General features: G+C 43.5%; 1 protein-coding gene across 1 annotated transcript in view; it reads right to left on the bottom strand.

Moving 5' to 3' along the window:
- The window catches only part of LOC138666770 (zinc finger protein 420-like), a 163,721-nt gene that overhangs the window by 24,423 nt on the left and 123,304 nt on the right, over nt 1-15,994 (bottom strand). The window contains exons 11-14 of the mRNA XM_069754943.1: nt 13,297-13,476; nt 7,618-7,732; nt 6,803-6,924; nt 6,578-6,686 (exon numbers count right to left, since the gene is read on the bottom strand). Of these exons, the coding sequence (XP_069611044.1) occupies nt 6,578-6,686; nt 6,803-6,924; nt 7,618-7,732; nt 13,297-13,476 (526 nt within the window). The remainder of the gene's footprint in view (nt 1-6,577; nt 6,687-6,802; nt 6,925-7,617; nt 7,733-13,296; nt 13,477-15,994) is intronic.

Genomic DNA, 15,994 nt, shown 5'->3' with positions numbered 1-15,994 from the left:
ACGCAGTCTATAACACAGCCCACGCAGTATATAACACAGCCCACGTAGTATATAACAGCCCACGCAGTCTATAACACAGCCCACACAGTCTATAACACAGCCCACGCAGTATATAACAGCCCACGCAGTGTATAGCAATGTGGGCACCATATCCCTGTTAAAAAAAGAATTCAAATAAAAATTAGTTATATACTCACCTTCCGGCGGCCCCCGTATCCAGCCCAAGCCTTTAGCGATGCTCGTCGGGTTCCCAGTAATAACACGAGATGATGTAGAGAGACCGCTACGTCATCACGGGTCTTTGCGGCAATGCATTCTTGGGACCGGAGCGTCGCGAGGAGCGGGAAAGGCTGGCGCGGAAGACGGAAGGTGAGAATATAATTTTTTTTTTAATTATTATTTTTAACATTACATGTTTTTACTATTGATGCTGCATAGGCAGCATCAATAGTAAAATGTTGGTCACACTAAGGGTAAGTTCACACAGGACTTTTTTGCTGTGTATTTTTGCTACTTTTTATGCTAATTTAGGTGTGTTTTTGGTGCTTTTTTTGGTGCGTTTTTTTTTCTCTTTTTCCAGACTAAGGTCCTTGGATTTTCAGCAGCAAAAACGCAGCAAATAATGATACCTGCGTTTTTGCTGCGTTTTTTTCAACATCCATTCAAGTCAATGGGTGAAAAAACGCAGCAAAAACGCTAGAAGTAACATGTCAAAAAACGCAGCAAAGCACAAAATACTGATCAAACAAAAAACCAATGTATGTGCATGAGATTTCTGAAATCTCATAGGCTTTGCTGGTACTGTAAAAAGCAGCTGAAAATTAGCATAAACAAACGCAGCAAAAATACGCAGCAAAAAAGTCCCGTGTGAACGTACCCTTACAGTGTTAATGGCACCGTTAATGGACTGCGCTACACCGCGTTATGCCGTTGTGTAACGCAGTCCGTTTAACGGACCTCTGAAACGCTATGTGGGCGCTGACTGGAGGAGAGTATAGAGGGAGCAGTGACTGGAGGGGAGTATGGAGGGGGTACTGACTGGAGGGGAGTATGGAGGGGGCACTGACTGGAGGGGAGTAGGGAGGAGCCAATTCGCGGCCGGACTGTGCCTGTCACTGATTGGTTGCGGCCGGCTGGGCATGACAAATCAGCGACGCGGGATTTCCGTTACAGACATACAGACAGAAGTGGACCTTAGACAACTCACACTCTCTCTATATATATATAGTACTATTGACTACATTGGGGAAAATTGGTATTTGATACGCTGCTGAATTTACAAGTTTTTACACCAACAAAGAATGGATAAGTTTGTAATTTTTATCGTAGGTACATTTCAACTGTGAGAGACAGAATCTGAAAATAAAAAAAACAGACAGACAATCACATGATTTATCAATCGTATGATTTTAAAATAATTAAATAGCAGGAGCAAGACGTGCTTCCCTGGGCTCCCTAAGCTGCAAGGGTAATCCGCCCGTTTTTCTGGACATTGGAGACCCATCCAAGAAATAAAAGGGCAGGAGTATATAGCCCCAGGGCCACGGGAGCAATATCTGTCCGCGGAGGTGAAAGGAGCGGTCCGGAATTACGGTGCCAGCTTGAGGCCTACTGTCGGGCCTGAGGCCTGCGGGATGCCGATGCAGCCCATCTCCAGCTGGGAGGCCCTTGGCGCCTCCCTACTCCAGTGGGACAGTCCGGACTGTACCTTGCAGGAGAGCCAACCCACCCCTGCCATCCCGAAGCTGAGGGGCCCCTGTTGCCGAGGGGCCCCTGTTGCCGAGGTCTGGACGCCGCCGAGGGAGGGCAGAGACCGCCGCGCGGTGAGTTGCGTCGGGCACCGTGAGCCCACGTCTCATCCGGCCTCCTCCTGCACCATAGAAGCGGCAGTGTGAACCCCGGCTCGCACTGCTGGAGAGATACACCGGCGGTGCTTACCTACACGCCGGCCGTTCCGGAGCAGCTACTGCGCTGTGCCGCCCGCTCGTCCCCGGGCCCCCTTCCGACGCCTGGGCCCTGCGGTGATAGCTGCGGCTGCTAGGAGGTGTGTGGCCTGCGCTGGCAGCCGTCTGCCTGAGAGACGTGCGGAGGACGCGCCGCCATTAATCACGGTCCCACAGACGCTGCGCACCTGACTCCTGGGGCTGCTGGCCTGGGCACCATTACTCTGCTACAGGGGATCCACAGCCCCCCCGGTGGACAGAAGACTTCCCGGCACCTAACAGCAGAGGTGAGAGACCGCCTTGTGCTATATCCCCCCCAGCTGAGCTAATTGTGAGGGGACTGGGCCTTGGACGCTGGGGGGTTGCCGTTCCCCCCCGGCTGGGTCCACGCAGTCCGTGAGGGGCTGTCGCCATTGCGGTTTCCCGGCTCCCGCAATAAACTCCCCACTCCGCCAGCCTTCAGACTTGTCACTCATAATCTCAATCTTCTTCTCCACTGGCACAATCATACTTTTGACTATTTTTAACACAACACCTGCCTAACTAGACTCAGTCTACAAAATACCCTAAAAACTGTTGCAATGCTCTAACCTATCCCTCGCACATCTGCTAGGGGATACTGTTATGATCTGGTGGTTTAGGAGCAACATGGGACGAGCTCTGACGGAGGTGGTACCTGTACTGACCGCAGTCCCTAAGCTCAACACAACACTAGAAGTAGCTGTGGGATGCTCCTGTCACTCCCTAGGCACCTCGTCACAGCCTGAGAACTAACTACCCCTAAAGATAGAAACAGGAAGACTATCTTGCCTCAGAGAAAATCCCCAAAGGATAGATAGCCCCCCACAAGTAATGACTGTGAGTGGAGAGGGAAAAGACATACGTAGAATGAAACCAGGATGTAGCACAGGAGGCCAGTCTAGCTAGATAGATAGGACAGGACGGAATACTGTGCGGTCAGTATTAAAAACTACAAAAAATCCACACAGAGTTTACAAAAATCTCCACATTTGACTAAAGGTGTGGAGGGTAAATCTGCTTCCCAGAGCTTCCAGCTAAACTGAATTAATCCATACTGACAAGCAGGACAAAACATAGAATGCACAGAACGAATAAGTCCACAACGTGTGGACAGAAAAGAGCAAAGAAAGGACTTATCTTTGCTGAATAGGTCAGGATCTCAGGGAAATCCAAGAGAGATGTGAATCCAACCAGGAACCATTGACAAGTGGCACTGGCTGAAGGGAAGAGCCAGGCATAAATAGCCGAGCAGAAAGACAATCAGTGGAAGCAGCTGCAGACTGCTAAATCCAAGGAGCAGCCATACCACTTAAAACCACCGGAGGGAGCCCAAGAGCAGAACTCACAAAAGTGCCACGTACAACCGCCGGAGGGAGCCCAAGAGCGGAATTCACAACAGGATACTGCGCAATATGCCCCGTCTTAGACCTTAGTTCTTTTAATATGGCATAAATATCACGGGGATCTACTTCTATCCATATTTTAATCGCCCTCATGCCTAAAGCGCGTAGAACCAATTCAAAACAATCCAGCAACAGGTTTGTCGCATTAACAGACCTGGATGCCGACATGTCTTCCGGTCCATTTTCTCAGTCGGAGTCCTCCAACTCTTCCATACCTGACGGAGCAGACTGAGATGATCCCAGCCTCTACAACCAAAACCCAAAACACCCCTACCCTGGACAAAACGGCTCTACTGTCGCAGTTCCAATCTATCTTACATTCTGAATTACTCAAGATGTCAGACAAATTGACTAAGGACTTAACCATAGAGATCAGAGAACTTGGTTCCTGTACCTCTGACCTTGAGGACAAAATGGACTCGACCCTTGCAAACCTAGCAACTCACGAAAAAGATATTGAGATGCTACAGGACGAGATCCACACCCTGAAGCAAGCTAGAGGACTGAGCCCGTAGGAGCAATATTAGGATCAGAGATATACCAGAAACGGTCACCGACCTTCAATCCACCGCAACAGCCCTGTTTCAAAAACTCCTACCGGGGATCTCCATTGAGCACCTAGAAATGGACCGCATCCATAGAGCTTTGAGCAGACGCAAGTCAGATGGCCCACCGAGAGATATCATCCTTAAAATGCACTTTTACAAAACAAAGGAACAGCTCCTGCAAGCGGCAAGAAAATCTGCACCGCTAACATTCCAAGGCCACTCATACAAGCTGTTCTCAGACCTGGCCCCCACTACTATCGCCAAACGACGAGCTATGAAGCCATACCTGGAGATTCTGCGATTCAATAACATCAAATATCGTTGGGGATTCCCCTTTAAACTGATATTTCCCCACCTTGATATGATCCACACAGTTCTCTCCCCCGAAGGAGCGAGCCGATGCTTAGCTAAATTACAGCTTATGGATTCCTCTTCATCTCCCCCGCTTGCTTCCTCTCAGCCTTGGCGCCGCCGATCTCGTCCGCAAGCTCCGCCTGACCCCCCGTGATGAGCTGTACAACTGCTGGCTCTATTCTGGGCCTCTGATACCCTACAGGCTATCCTGTCAGACACTCAGTTTTAGGATAATATGGTTATGTGTGTTTTCTCAGTTTATTTTCATAGATGTTCCTGAACTGCGCAACTCCAACATTCCCTTACTGGAAACTACTGCGCTTTTCGTTTCAACTGAAACACTGGACTGGATCGAACTTATCTCCTGACCTGATCTTCACTACAGACAAGTGAATATATTCAATACACAAGTTAATACAGTGTTGTTTCCTTTTTCTTTACCTATCGACTGTTATGTTCTAGCGACAGGTTACATATATTCTACTCTACCGCAATGTTTTAAATGTAATATAAAGTCGCATAACGGCCTCAGTTAGTTATATTATTAGGCATAGTTGTTATTTTTTGTAATCCGATCTATGCCTTCCATTTATTAGCTGCTACAATAGGTTGATAGGATAGATCATCATTGAATACCCCCAAGATAGCCGAATCAGACCCCCAGTTCGACTTTATCATCCAATTAATTATATTCCTGTATTCCGTTACAATCGCATACATTTTTTATTTTTGCGCTGCCCCTAGCAGACCTCTACGACCCCACAGTGTCCTCGCACACTGCTGCTCAGTATGTGCTTAGCCAACATTACAGTTTCCCCTTCCCCCTTAACAAGCTTTCTCACCCCACCCAAACCACAGACACCTTCCGATCTACCCCATCCCCCAACCCAACTACCTGCCCGGGCTTATACTACCTACTTAGTCCATTCTGCAAAACGTCCTCCACTCCTACTGATAAATCGCAATTAAGAATTACCACAAGCAAACCTCACAACCTCCTAAAATGCCACTCACAATCCTATCGCACAATGTGAGGGGACTCAACTCCCCACACAAACGCACCAAGGCTTTCTGCTACTATAGATCCCAGCAGGCAGATGTGGTATGTCTCCAAGAGACGCACTTTTCAACTAAATCCTGTCCTAGATTTTTGTCCGCTTCTTACCCGCTCTTCTACTCCGCAAACGCCCCAAACAAAACTAAAGGTGTAGCTATCTGTTTTAAGAAATCTGTCCCGTTTGTTTTTAAATCTTCAGTAGTTGATAAGGAAGGTCGCTATATTATGGTGACAGGCACAATACCTGACAAATTGGTGACCTTTGTCTCCTACTATGCCCCTAATACTCATCAAGCCGCCTTTTTTTCTCAACTGCGCTTAGTAACCCGATGTTTACCCTGGTTACCAGTGAAGACATCGCTGAATCGGCGTCACACACGCCGATTCAGCGATGTCAGCGGGTGATCCAGCGACGAAATAAAGTCCTGGACTTTCCCCAGCGACCAACGATCTCCCAGCAGGGGCCTGATCGTTGGTCGCTGTCACGCATAACAATTTCGGTAACGATATCATTGCTACGTCACAAAAAGCAACGATATCGTTAACGATATCGTTATGTGTGACGGTACCTTAAGAGGCATGTCCCCGCCAACTCTGCTACACGAACGTCTCCATTTGTGTCTACAGGGACAGACCTGACTGAGCGGGCAAGGACACACCTCTTGGATTTGTCACCTTGTCCCCAGCTACATTTAAATGGTTTTACTCTACTCTAAGGCTATGTTCACAGGTTGTATTTTTGCTGCTTTTTTATGCAAACCTTTTAGCTGTGTTTTACCGTACCAGCAAATGTTATGAGATTTCAGAAATCTCATGCACTCACCGTTTTTTTTCCTGATCAAATTGGAAAACTGTGTAATGAGTAAGTGCAAAAATGCAGCAAAAAAATGCAAGATTAAGGATTTGCTAAATTTTTGGTACAGCAACCCAAGGAAGTTGCATCATATTTTTAATGAGGGCAGTAAAGTTTATCAGCATGCACAAGAGACAATAAAAATGCAGCAAATACACAGCAAAAAAACAACTGAAAAACCTGGAATTTTTGTAAACTGCTTCTTTACTGCCAAGAGAGCAGGTTTTTCCCTGCAGAAAAAAAAACCGCAACGTGTGAACATAGCCTAACAGTCTCAGAGTACAACAAGTTTGTAATGTAGGAAACTATCTCCCATTCATGTTTCCCACAGTTCGGGCAGAATGAACAACGTGACTGTTCGATTTAAGACTCTTTGGAGTTTAGTGCTCATTACTCACCTGGCCTGATGGCTACAAGAATGTGCTCATCTTTACACTGCTGATCATCCCTCATATAGGCCTCTTCAATTTGTATAGCTTCAACCTTAGGTTCAGCTATATCTTCATCCTAGATTTAGAATTGGAAAAAAACAAAAACAAAATCAGAATACAATTCGCAATGAAAAAAGAAACAAAAAAGTAAAAAACAAACAGACAAAAAAAATTCTCAAACAGGAGACCCACATATCCAGTACTTGGTAAGAGGTCAGCGCCATCCTGTGAGGTACTGCTACTTTCCTCTTCACGACAATGGGAACGTACAGGACTTGAGCGGCTCTCTGGTGTACTGTTCTCACATGGTCCATCTGTAGGAATCACAAAAACGTTAAACCTGATGAATCAAGTCGGTTAATGTGATGAAAGAAGTTATTGAGTGACGCCCAAAATTGCTCCTAACAAATTTAAGGTGTGGATTTGTTTTTAATTGTTTTATTGAATAAACCACTTGAAGCATTTTTGATTTTCATGTAAACAACACAACAGAAAAGGAAAGACGATATTTTTATTAAGATGGTGGAACCAATACGAAGGTGGAGATTCTTAACCACTGCATCTTTGTACAGCTCTAATAATGAGATTATTGTTTCTCTGGAAAGTAAATCATCTTCCGAGTCACAGGGACTGGGGTAGGATTTGTAGCGAGGTGCACATAGAGATGTGTACCATTCGTCGGTGCTCCCGATTCATGACTCTGGAGTGTCTGACTCCAGCACACCACCTTATCAAGACCAGTGTGAAGGATGCAGTCATATCTAGGCTAGGCAATGCTCTGTAAGAGTGGCAACATCACCTCCACTGCAGCAAAGTATCATCGAGAACTGTGTGCTGCTCCTGGATTTAGAATCTGTATTCACTTCTAGGATGAGAGCAGTCAGTGTCAGCCAGTTAACTGAAGCTGACCCATGCAAACATGGGTTAAATATATTGAGGAGACAAGCCCTTTAAACCTGTTAAGTGTACAGGAGATGTAAAGAACAAACTTAGTTAGACTTACCTACCTGGACCGATGGCTATAGGAATTTCCTCCTCCTTACACTGCGGAGTACTGCTTGCAGAAGTCTCATCTTCTTCTTCTGATATTACTTCAACTTTGACACTTGTCAAATCTTCACCCTACATAATTATGGCAACAAATAAGGTTGCAGAGCAGAAGCCTTATAAAGAATGCTCGTATGCCTGGATGTTCAAATGTTCACTTTTTGGCATTATATAATCTAAAGTGGCCATAGGGCAGCACGGTGGCTCAGTGGTTAGCACTGCAGCGCTGGGGACCTAGGTTCAAATCCCACCAAGGACAACACCTGCATGGAGTTTGTATGTTCTCCCCGGGTTTGTGTGGGTTTTCTCCCACACTTTAAAGGCTATGTGCCCACGTTGCATTTTTTATGTGTTTCTGTCACCTTTTTTGCCACAACGGAAACGCATAAAAACCGCATTCCCACGCAATCCTATGGGATTCCGCAGTTGCTGTGCCCATGCTGCGGATTTTCCCGCTGCGGAATCACATAGTGGTAAAATCCGCAGCATGTTCATTATTTTTGCGGAATCGCGGCGATTCCGCAGCCATAAGATAGCATTGAAACGCTCACTTTACGCATGTGGCTATGTCCACCATGCGTAAAGTGAGCGCTTCATGTGCGGATGGTACCCGGGTCTGGAGGAGAGGAGACACTCCTCCAGGCCCTGGGATCCATATTTCTATAAAAAAAAAAAAAAAGAATTAAAATAAAAAATAGGGATATACTTACCTTCTGATGGCCCCGAAGTCCTCTGGCTCTCAGCAGTCCATGCGGCGGCTTCCGTTCCCAGGGATGCCTTTCCAAATCACCTGAGATGACGTCGCGGTCACGCAACCGTGACGTCACAAAGGTCCTTCGCGCAAAGCATCCCTGGGAACGGAACATACTATATATATATATATATATATATATATATATATATATATATATATATATATACAGTGGGGCAAAAAAGTATTTAGTCAGTCAGCAATAGTGCAAGTTCCACCACTTAAAAAGATGAGAGGCGTCTGTAATTTACATCATAGGTAGACCTCAACTGTGGGAGACAAACTGAGAAAAAAAAATCCAGAAAATCACATTGTCTGTTTTTTTAACATTTTATTTGCATATTATGGTGGAAAATAAGTATTTGGTCAGAAACAAAATTTCATCTCAATACTTTGTAACATATCCTTTGTTGGCAATGACAGAGGTCAAACGTTTTCTGTAAGTCTTCACAAGGTTGCCACACACTGTTGTTGGTATGTTGGCCCATTCCTCCATGCAGATCTCCTCTAGAGCAGTGATGTTTTTGGCTTTTCGCTTGGCAACACGGACTTTCAACTCCCTCCAAAGGTTTTCTATAGGGTTGAGATCTGGAGACTGGCTAGGCCACTCCAGGACCTTGAAATGCTTCTTACGAAGCCACTCCTTCGTTGCCCTGGCGGTGTGCTTTGGATCATTGTCATGTTGAAAGACCCAGCCACGTTTCATCTTCAATGCCCTTGCTGATGGAAGGAGGTTTGCACTCAAAATCTCACGATACATGGCCCCATTCATTCTTTCATGTACCCGGATCAGTCGTCCTGGCCCCTTTGCAGAGAAACAGCCCCAAAGCATGATGTTTCCACCACCATGCTTTACAGTAGGTATGGTGTTTGATGGATGCAACTCAGTATTCTTTTTCCTCCAAACATGACAAGTTGTGTTTCTACCAAACAGTTCCAGTTTGGTTTCATCAGACCATAAGACATTCTCCCAAAACTCCTCTGGATCATCCAAATGCTCTCTAGCAAACTTCAGACGGGCCCGGACATGTACTGGCTTAAGCAGTGGGACACGTCTGGCACTGCAGGATCTGAGTCCATGGTGGCGTAGTGTGTTACTTATGGTAGGCCTTGTTACATTGGTCCCAGCTCTCTGCAGTTCATTCACTAGGTCCCCCCGCGTGGTTCTGGGATTTTTGCTCACCGTTCTTGTGATCATTCTGACCCCACGGTGTGGGATTTTGCGTGGAGCCCCAGATCGAGGGAGATTATCAGTGGTCTTGTATGTCTTCCATTTTCTAATTATTGCTCCCACTGTTGATTTCTTCACTCCAAGCTGGTTGGCTATTGCAGATTCAGTCTTCCCAGCCTGGTGCAGGGCTACAATTTTGTTTCTGGTGTCCTTTGACAGCTCTTTGGTCTTCACCATAGTGGAGTTTGGAGTCAGACTGTTTGAGGGTGTGCACAGGTGTCTTTTTATACTGATAACAAGTTTAAACAGGTGCCATTACTACAGGTAATGAGTGGAGGAAAGAGGAGACTCTTAAAGAAGAAGTTACAGGTCTGTGAGAGCCAGAAATCTTGATTGTTTGTTTCTGACCAAATACTTATTTTCCACCATAATATGCAAATAAAATGTTAAAAAAACAGACAATGTGATTTTCTGGATTTTTTTTTCTCAGTTTGTCTCCCATAGTTGAGGTCTACCTATGATGTAAATTACAGACGCCTCTTATCTTTTTAAGTGGTGGAACTTGCACTATTGCTGACTGACTAAATACTTTTTTGCCCCACTGTATGTATGTATGTATGTATGTATGTATGTATGTATGTATGTATGTATGTATATATATATATAGATAGATATAGATAGATATAGATAGATATAGATAGATATAGATAGATATAGATAGATATAGATAGATATAGATAGATATAGATAGATATAGATAGATATAGATAGATATAGATAGATATAGATAGATATAGATAGATAGATATAGATAGATAGATATAGATAGATAGATATAGATAGATAGATATAGATAGATATATATAGATAGATATATATAGATAGATATATATAGATAGATATAGATATAGATAGATATAGATAGATATAGATAGATATAGATAGATATAGATAGATATAGATAGATATAGATAGATATAGATAGATATAGATAGATATAGATAGATATAGATAGATATAGATAGATATAGATAGATATAGATAGATATAGATAGATATAGATAGATATAGATAGATATAGATAGATATAGATAGATATAGATAGATATAGATAGATATAGATAGATATAGATAGATATATATATATATATATATATATATATATAATTTTTTATTATTATTATTTTTAACATTCTATCTTTTACTATTGATGCTGCATAGGCAGCATCAATAGTAAAACGTTGGTCACACTTTTCAAGCACTATGATTGACAAGTGTGACCAACCTGTCAATCACTTTTCCAAGCGATGCTTCAAATCGGTTGGAAAAGCGCAAGCATTTTGCAAGCTAAAAACGCTTGCAGAACGCTTGTGTTTTGCGGGAAAACGCACGCGAATTCCACAGAATTTCTGCAACGTGGGTACATAGCCAAAGACATACCGATAGGGAACTTAGATTGTGAGCCCCATCGGGGACAGCATGACATCAGTTGTCCCACACTGTCAACAGGAAAAGAAACTGCTGCTCTATTGATGTGGCATCAGCAGAAGTATGTGACCGCTCTGTGTCGGCGGAGTACAGCAGATAGGTAATAACTACCCACCTATTAATGCTTAGGCACTTTTTTTTTTTTTTGAAGTCCTGGATATCTCCTTTAAAATCCAACTGCCCGACCCTCTTGCTCCCCACATTTGTCAGGGAAGAATTGGGAGGCCGCCATACATATTAGATCGTCATCCAACCGTTCCAAAACTAATGGCTTTAGCCAGCTGCAACCAGATTTGTATAGGTGGGCAATTAAAGAGAATTGTTTTGTTTGTGTAAAGCTGACAAATACTGATGTAAAATACTGACCAAACACTGAATGTGGCCTTATACTTCACGCAAAAAGAAAACGATTTGACCCTCTGGTGACATCCAAAGAATATCTATGTAGTTGTATGGAGAGAGCACAAAAAGGCGCCATGAAAGGCAGTTAGTCGCCAGCTGCGTTCTACAGCTGACACCTGCTAGAAACTGGTGCAATTTAAGCTTAGCTGACTCTCACAATTCAGCTATCACAGACAGGCTGCATAGTCCTTGTGTCACACATTATGGAAAATAGTCTGAACCAAAATTTGCTGCTTTTGTTTTTTAAATACGCAACATAGGTGGCACAAAGACTTTACAGTGAACAGGTTATGCTTTTTATTTTTTACTCGCAGATACAGGCTAAACTGCAGGTAAATGTGTTAAAATCTTGTCTGGCCACCTTACTGGAGCAGCAGCTAGAGAGAACTTTAACTTATATCCTCCCTGTAGCCATTCCCTTCAAATCATTGGGGCGGTGCTGGGAGCTGTTCGTCACTACACAGCAAGCGCGCTGTAAATCACGCCCCAACACTTTGACCGTCCATTCTGCACACACATACACACAGCCGACTGTCAAAGTGCCTAAGAGTAATTACAGCTGTGCTCAGCGTGTGTGCCTGTCTGACAGTGTGCGTCTGTGCGAGTGCGGACTGTAACCCTTTTCTGCACTGCCCCTAGGACTGGAAGCGAGCAGCTGCAGGATGCATACACATTGATTTTTTTCCCTGCAGCCGCTGCCCCAGTAAGGCAGCCAGGCAGGATATTAATGCCATTTATCTGCAGTTTACCCCTACATCTGCAAATAAATGTTTTATACACGGGTGGTTCCCATTAACCCCTTCCAAATATGGCCAATTTCCATTTTTTGGTTTTTTTTTTCCCCTTCTTCCAAGGCCTATAACTTTTGTATTTTTTCGTTCACATAGATATATGAGGTCTTGTATTTCTGTGGATTGAGCTGTACTTTTCAATGACACTATTCATTTTACCATGTAAGTGCTTTTAAAATGGGGAAAAAACAACAAGTGAAGTGAAATTGCAAAAATATGCAATCTTGACCTTAACCTTAAATTACGATTATGGCTATACTAAATTTGACCTTTTTTTTTTTTTTCATTAATATTTTAGTACTGAATTTAAAAAATAAATAAAAATAGGAGTCGTGGGGGGAAAAATTCTGATTGTGTGGCCATTATTCAAAAGCCTATTTTTTGCGAGGTGAGCCAACTAAGTTTTTGCGGTGTGGCGGTGACTTCACAAAAAAGCGCAAGTTTGTCACTTTAAAAAAAAAAAAAATTGTATTCTATTGTTTATTCATTGGGTAATTTTCTATATTTTCCGATGGAACTGACTTTACTATCTTCATTTTTAAGAAGGGGGGGGTGGAAATGTAGGGATATGATTTGTTTGTACGTTTTAGTCTATTTATTAGACCCCTTAGGGTACTTGAACCTGTGATGGTCTGATCGCTTGTTTTATATACAGCTATACCACAGGCTGGGTCTCAATGTAGCTCCGTGTTGGCAGGCTCAGAGGTATTGAACATAAACCCAGCTGTCATAAACAACCCATTGTCGCTCCAGCTGGGTGCATATTGTGATGCGCTCTCGTGCCCATTTGTTGTTAATACCACTGTCAGAGAATGACAACCACATATAACAGGTTATCAGTCATGGGCAGAGCACTACGCCACCCACAGCTGTTAAGAGGCAGCTCCTTTCTGCGACAGCCATAACCTGCCGGCTCCATACACCCACTCCCAATTAGCGCCGTTCATCTATGGTGGATCTCGGAAAGGGGTTAATAAATACCCTTATGATCCCATGCATTACCATATAATGTCTCAGTATTCCCAGCAGCACTCACCTCTTCAGTAAGCAACTCAATGATCTTGTTGGTGAGGTCCAGGATCTTCTCATCGTGTATAAGTGAAAGAGGAGGAGGTTCCAAGTTGAGTCTTTGGGATCCGTTCCATCCTCTTGACATGTGAAGATGACTGCCTGGGGTAACATTGTTACCTGCTGTCTTCTTCACTACGGTGTAATCCTGGGTATGAAGAGTGAACGTCACTGTATTTATATTGCCATTATCTATTTAGACTTGTCAGTGCATTACACTCCTTACAGGCCGCAATTCACATACCTGGAAGCCTTGTTAGAAATAATATTAAATTTAAAAATAAATATATATATATATAATATACATACACACACACACACACATAGACACACAAAAAAGTTCATTTGTTTTCTCATTAATGTACACTCTGCACCCCATATTGACTGAGGAAAGCAAATGTAGAAAGTTTTGCAAATTTAATAAAAGACAGACACTCATATTTAAGTCAAATGCTGTCCATTTCCTTGTGATCCTCTTTGAGATGGTTCTACTCCTTCATTGGAGCCCAGCTGTGTTTAACTAAACTGATAGGACTTGATTTGGAAAGGCACACACCTGTCTATATAAGACCTCACAGATCACAGTGCATGTCAGACCAAATGAGAATCATGAGGTCAAAGAAACTGGCCAAGGAGGCTCAGAGGCAGAATTGTGGCAAGGCACAGATCTGGCCAAGGTTACAACAGAATTTCTGCAGTACTCAAGGTCCCTAAGAGCACAGTGGCCTCCATAATCCTTAAATGAAAGACATTTGAGACCACCAGAAGTCTTCCTAGTTCTGGGCGTCCAGCCAAACTGAGCAATCGTGGAAGAAGAGCCTTGGTGAGAGAGGTAAAGAAGAACCCCAAGATCACTGTGGCTGAGCTCCACAGATACAGTAGGGAGATGGGAGAAAGTTCCACAAAGTCAACTATCACTGCAGCCCTTCACCAGTCTTGCCTTTATGGCAGAGTGGCCCAACGGAAGCCTCTCCTCAGTGCAAGACATATGAAAGCCCGCATAGAATTTGCTAAAAAACACATGAAGGACTCCCAGACTATGAGAAATAAGATTCTCTGGTCTGATGAGACGAAGATAGACCTTTTGGTGATAATTCTAAGCAGTATGTGTGGAGAAAACCAGGCACTGCTCATCTCCTGCCTAACACAATCCCAACAGTGAAACATGGTGGTGGCAGCATCATGCTACGGGGGTGTTTTTCACCTGCAGGGAGAGGACGACTGGTGGTCATTGAAGGAAACATGAATGCGGCCAAGTACAGATATATCCTGGATGAAAACCTCTTCCAGAGTGCTCTGGACCTAAGACTTGGCCAATGGTTCACCTTCCAACAAGACGATGACCCCAAGTACACAGCTAAAATAACAAAGGAATGGTTTCAGAACAACTCTGAGCCCATTCTTGACTGACTCAGCCAGAGCCCTGACCTAAACCCAATTGAGCATCTCTGGAGAGACCCGAAAATGGCTGTTGACCACCGTTCACCATCCAACCTGACGGAACTGGAGAGGATCTGCAAGGAAGGATCCCCAAATCCAGGTGTGAAAAACTTGTTGCATCATTTCCAAGAAGACTCATGGCTGCATTAGCTCAAAAGGAGCTTCTACTCAATACTGTGCAAAGGGTCTGAATACTTATGACCATGTGATATTTCAGTTTTTCTTTTTTAATACATTTGCAAAAATTACTACATTTCAGTTTTTTTAGTCAAGATGGCATGCAGAGTGTACAGTAATGAGAAACAAAATGAATTTCTTTGAATTTATCAAATGGCTGTAATGAAACAAAGTGAAAAATTTAAAGGGGTCTGAATACGGTACTTTCCATACCCACTGTATACAATTATGTATATTGGAGAATAATGCATTATAAACATTATACAAACTCAGACTGCACTTGGATGATATCCGAGTACGGTCTGATGTTTGCCATGTGCCCATAGACTAAAATAGGTATCATGCTAACCCCATTACCCCAAGTATTGGCACTTTAATTGGAATCTGTCAGTATGATTTCTCCCCCAAACTATTTTTTTGGCACATGTAGCTTTCAAAGCAAACCTGAAAGAAAGGAACTGGAGTATAAGTTGGTATGCATGCAATATGTAGGAGAATGTTCACACTGGCCATTAAACAGACAAAACCTAAGATATGAAAATTGTATCTGCAGAGAGGAAGAGAAATTTCACTCTAGTGTTGCCTATTGGAAGCAGCAATACTATAAGTCATTATCAACCCTTTAACAAGTCTTGAGATATAACTTCAGATTCAGACAAATCAGAATCTCAATTTGCAGACACGGTGTTTCGGGGTATTGCCCCTTGTCAGTACAGTAAAGTATGAGATCTGATTTTGCTAGGTGAGAGGCTAAAGGTACCTTCACACATAACGATATTGTTAACGATATCGTTGCTTTTTGTGACGTAGCAACGATATCGTTAATGAAATCGTTATGTGTGACAGCGACCAACGATCAGGCCCCTGCTGGGAGATCGTTGGTCGCTGAATAAAGTCCAGAACTTTATTTCGTCGCTGGACTCCTCCTGACATCGCTGGATCGGCGTGTGTGACACCGATCCAGCGATGTCTTCACTGGTAACCAGGGTAAACATCGGGTAACTAAGCGCAGGGCCGCGCTTAGTAACCCGATGTTTACCCTGGTTACC

This window comes from Ranitomeya imitator, chromosome 2 (assembly GCF_032444005.1).
Source record: "Ranitomeya imitator isolate aRanImi1 chromosome 2, aRanImi1.pri, whole genome shotgun sequence".
NCBI lineage: Eukaryota > Metazoa > Chordata > Amphibia > Anura > Dendrobatidae > Ranitomeya > Ranitomeya imitator.
The sequence above is the reverse complement of the archived record's forward strand: the minus strand, read 5'-3'. Positions and strand labels throughout refer to the sequence as shown.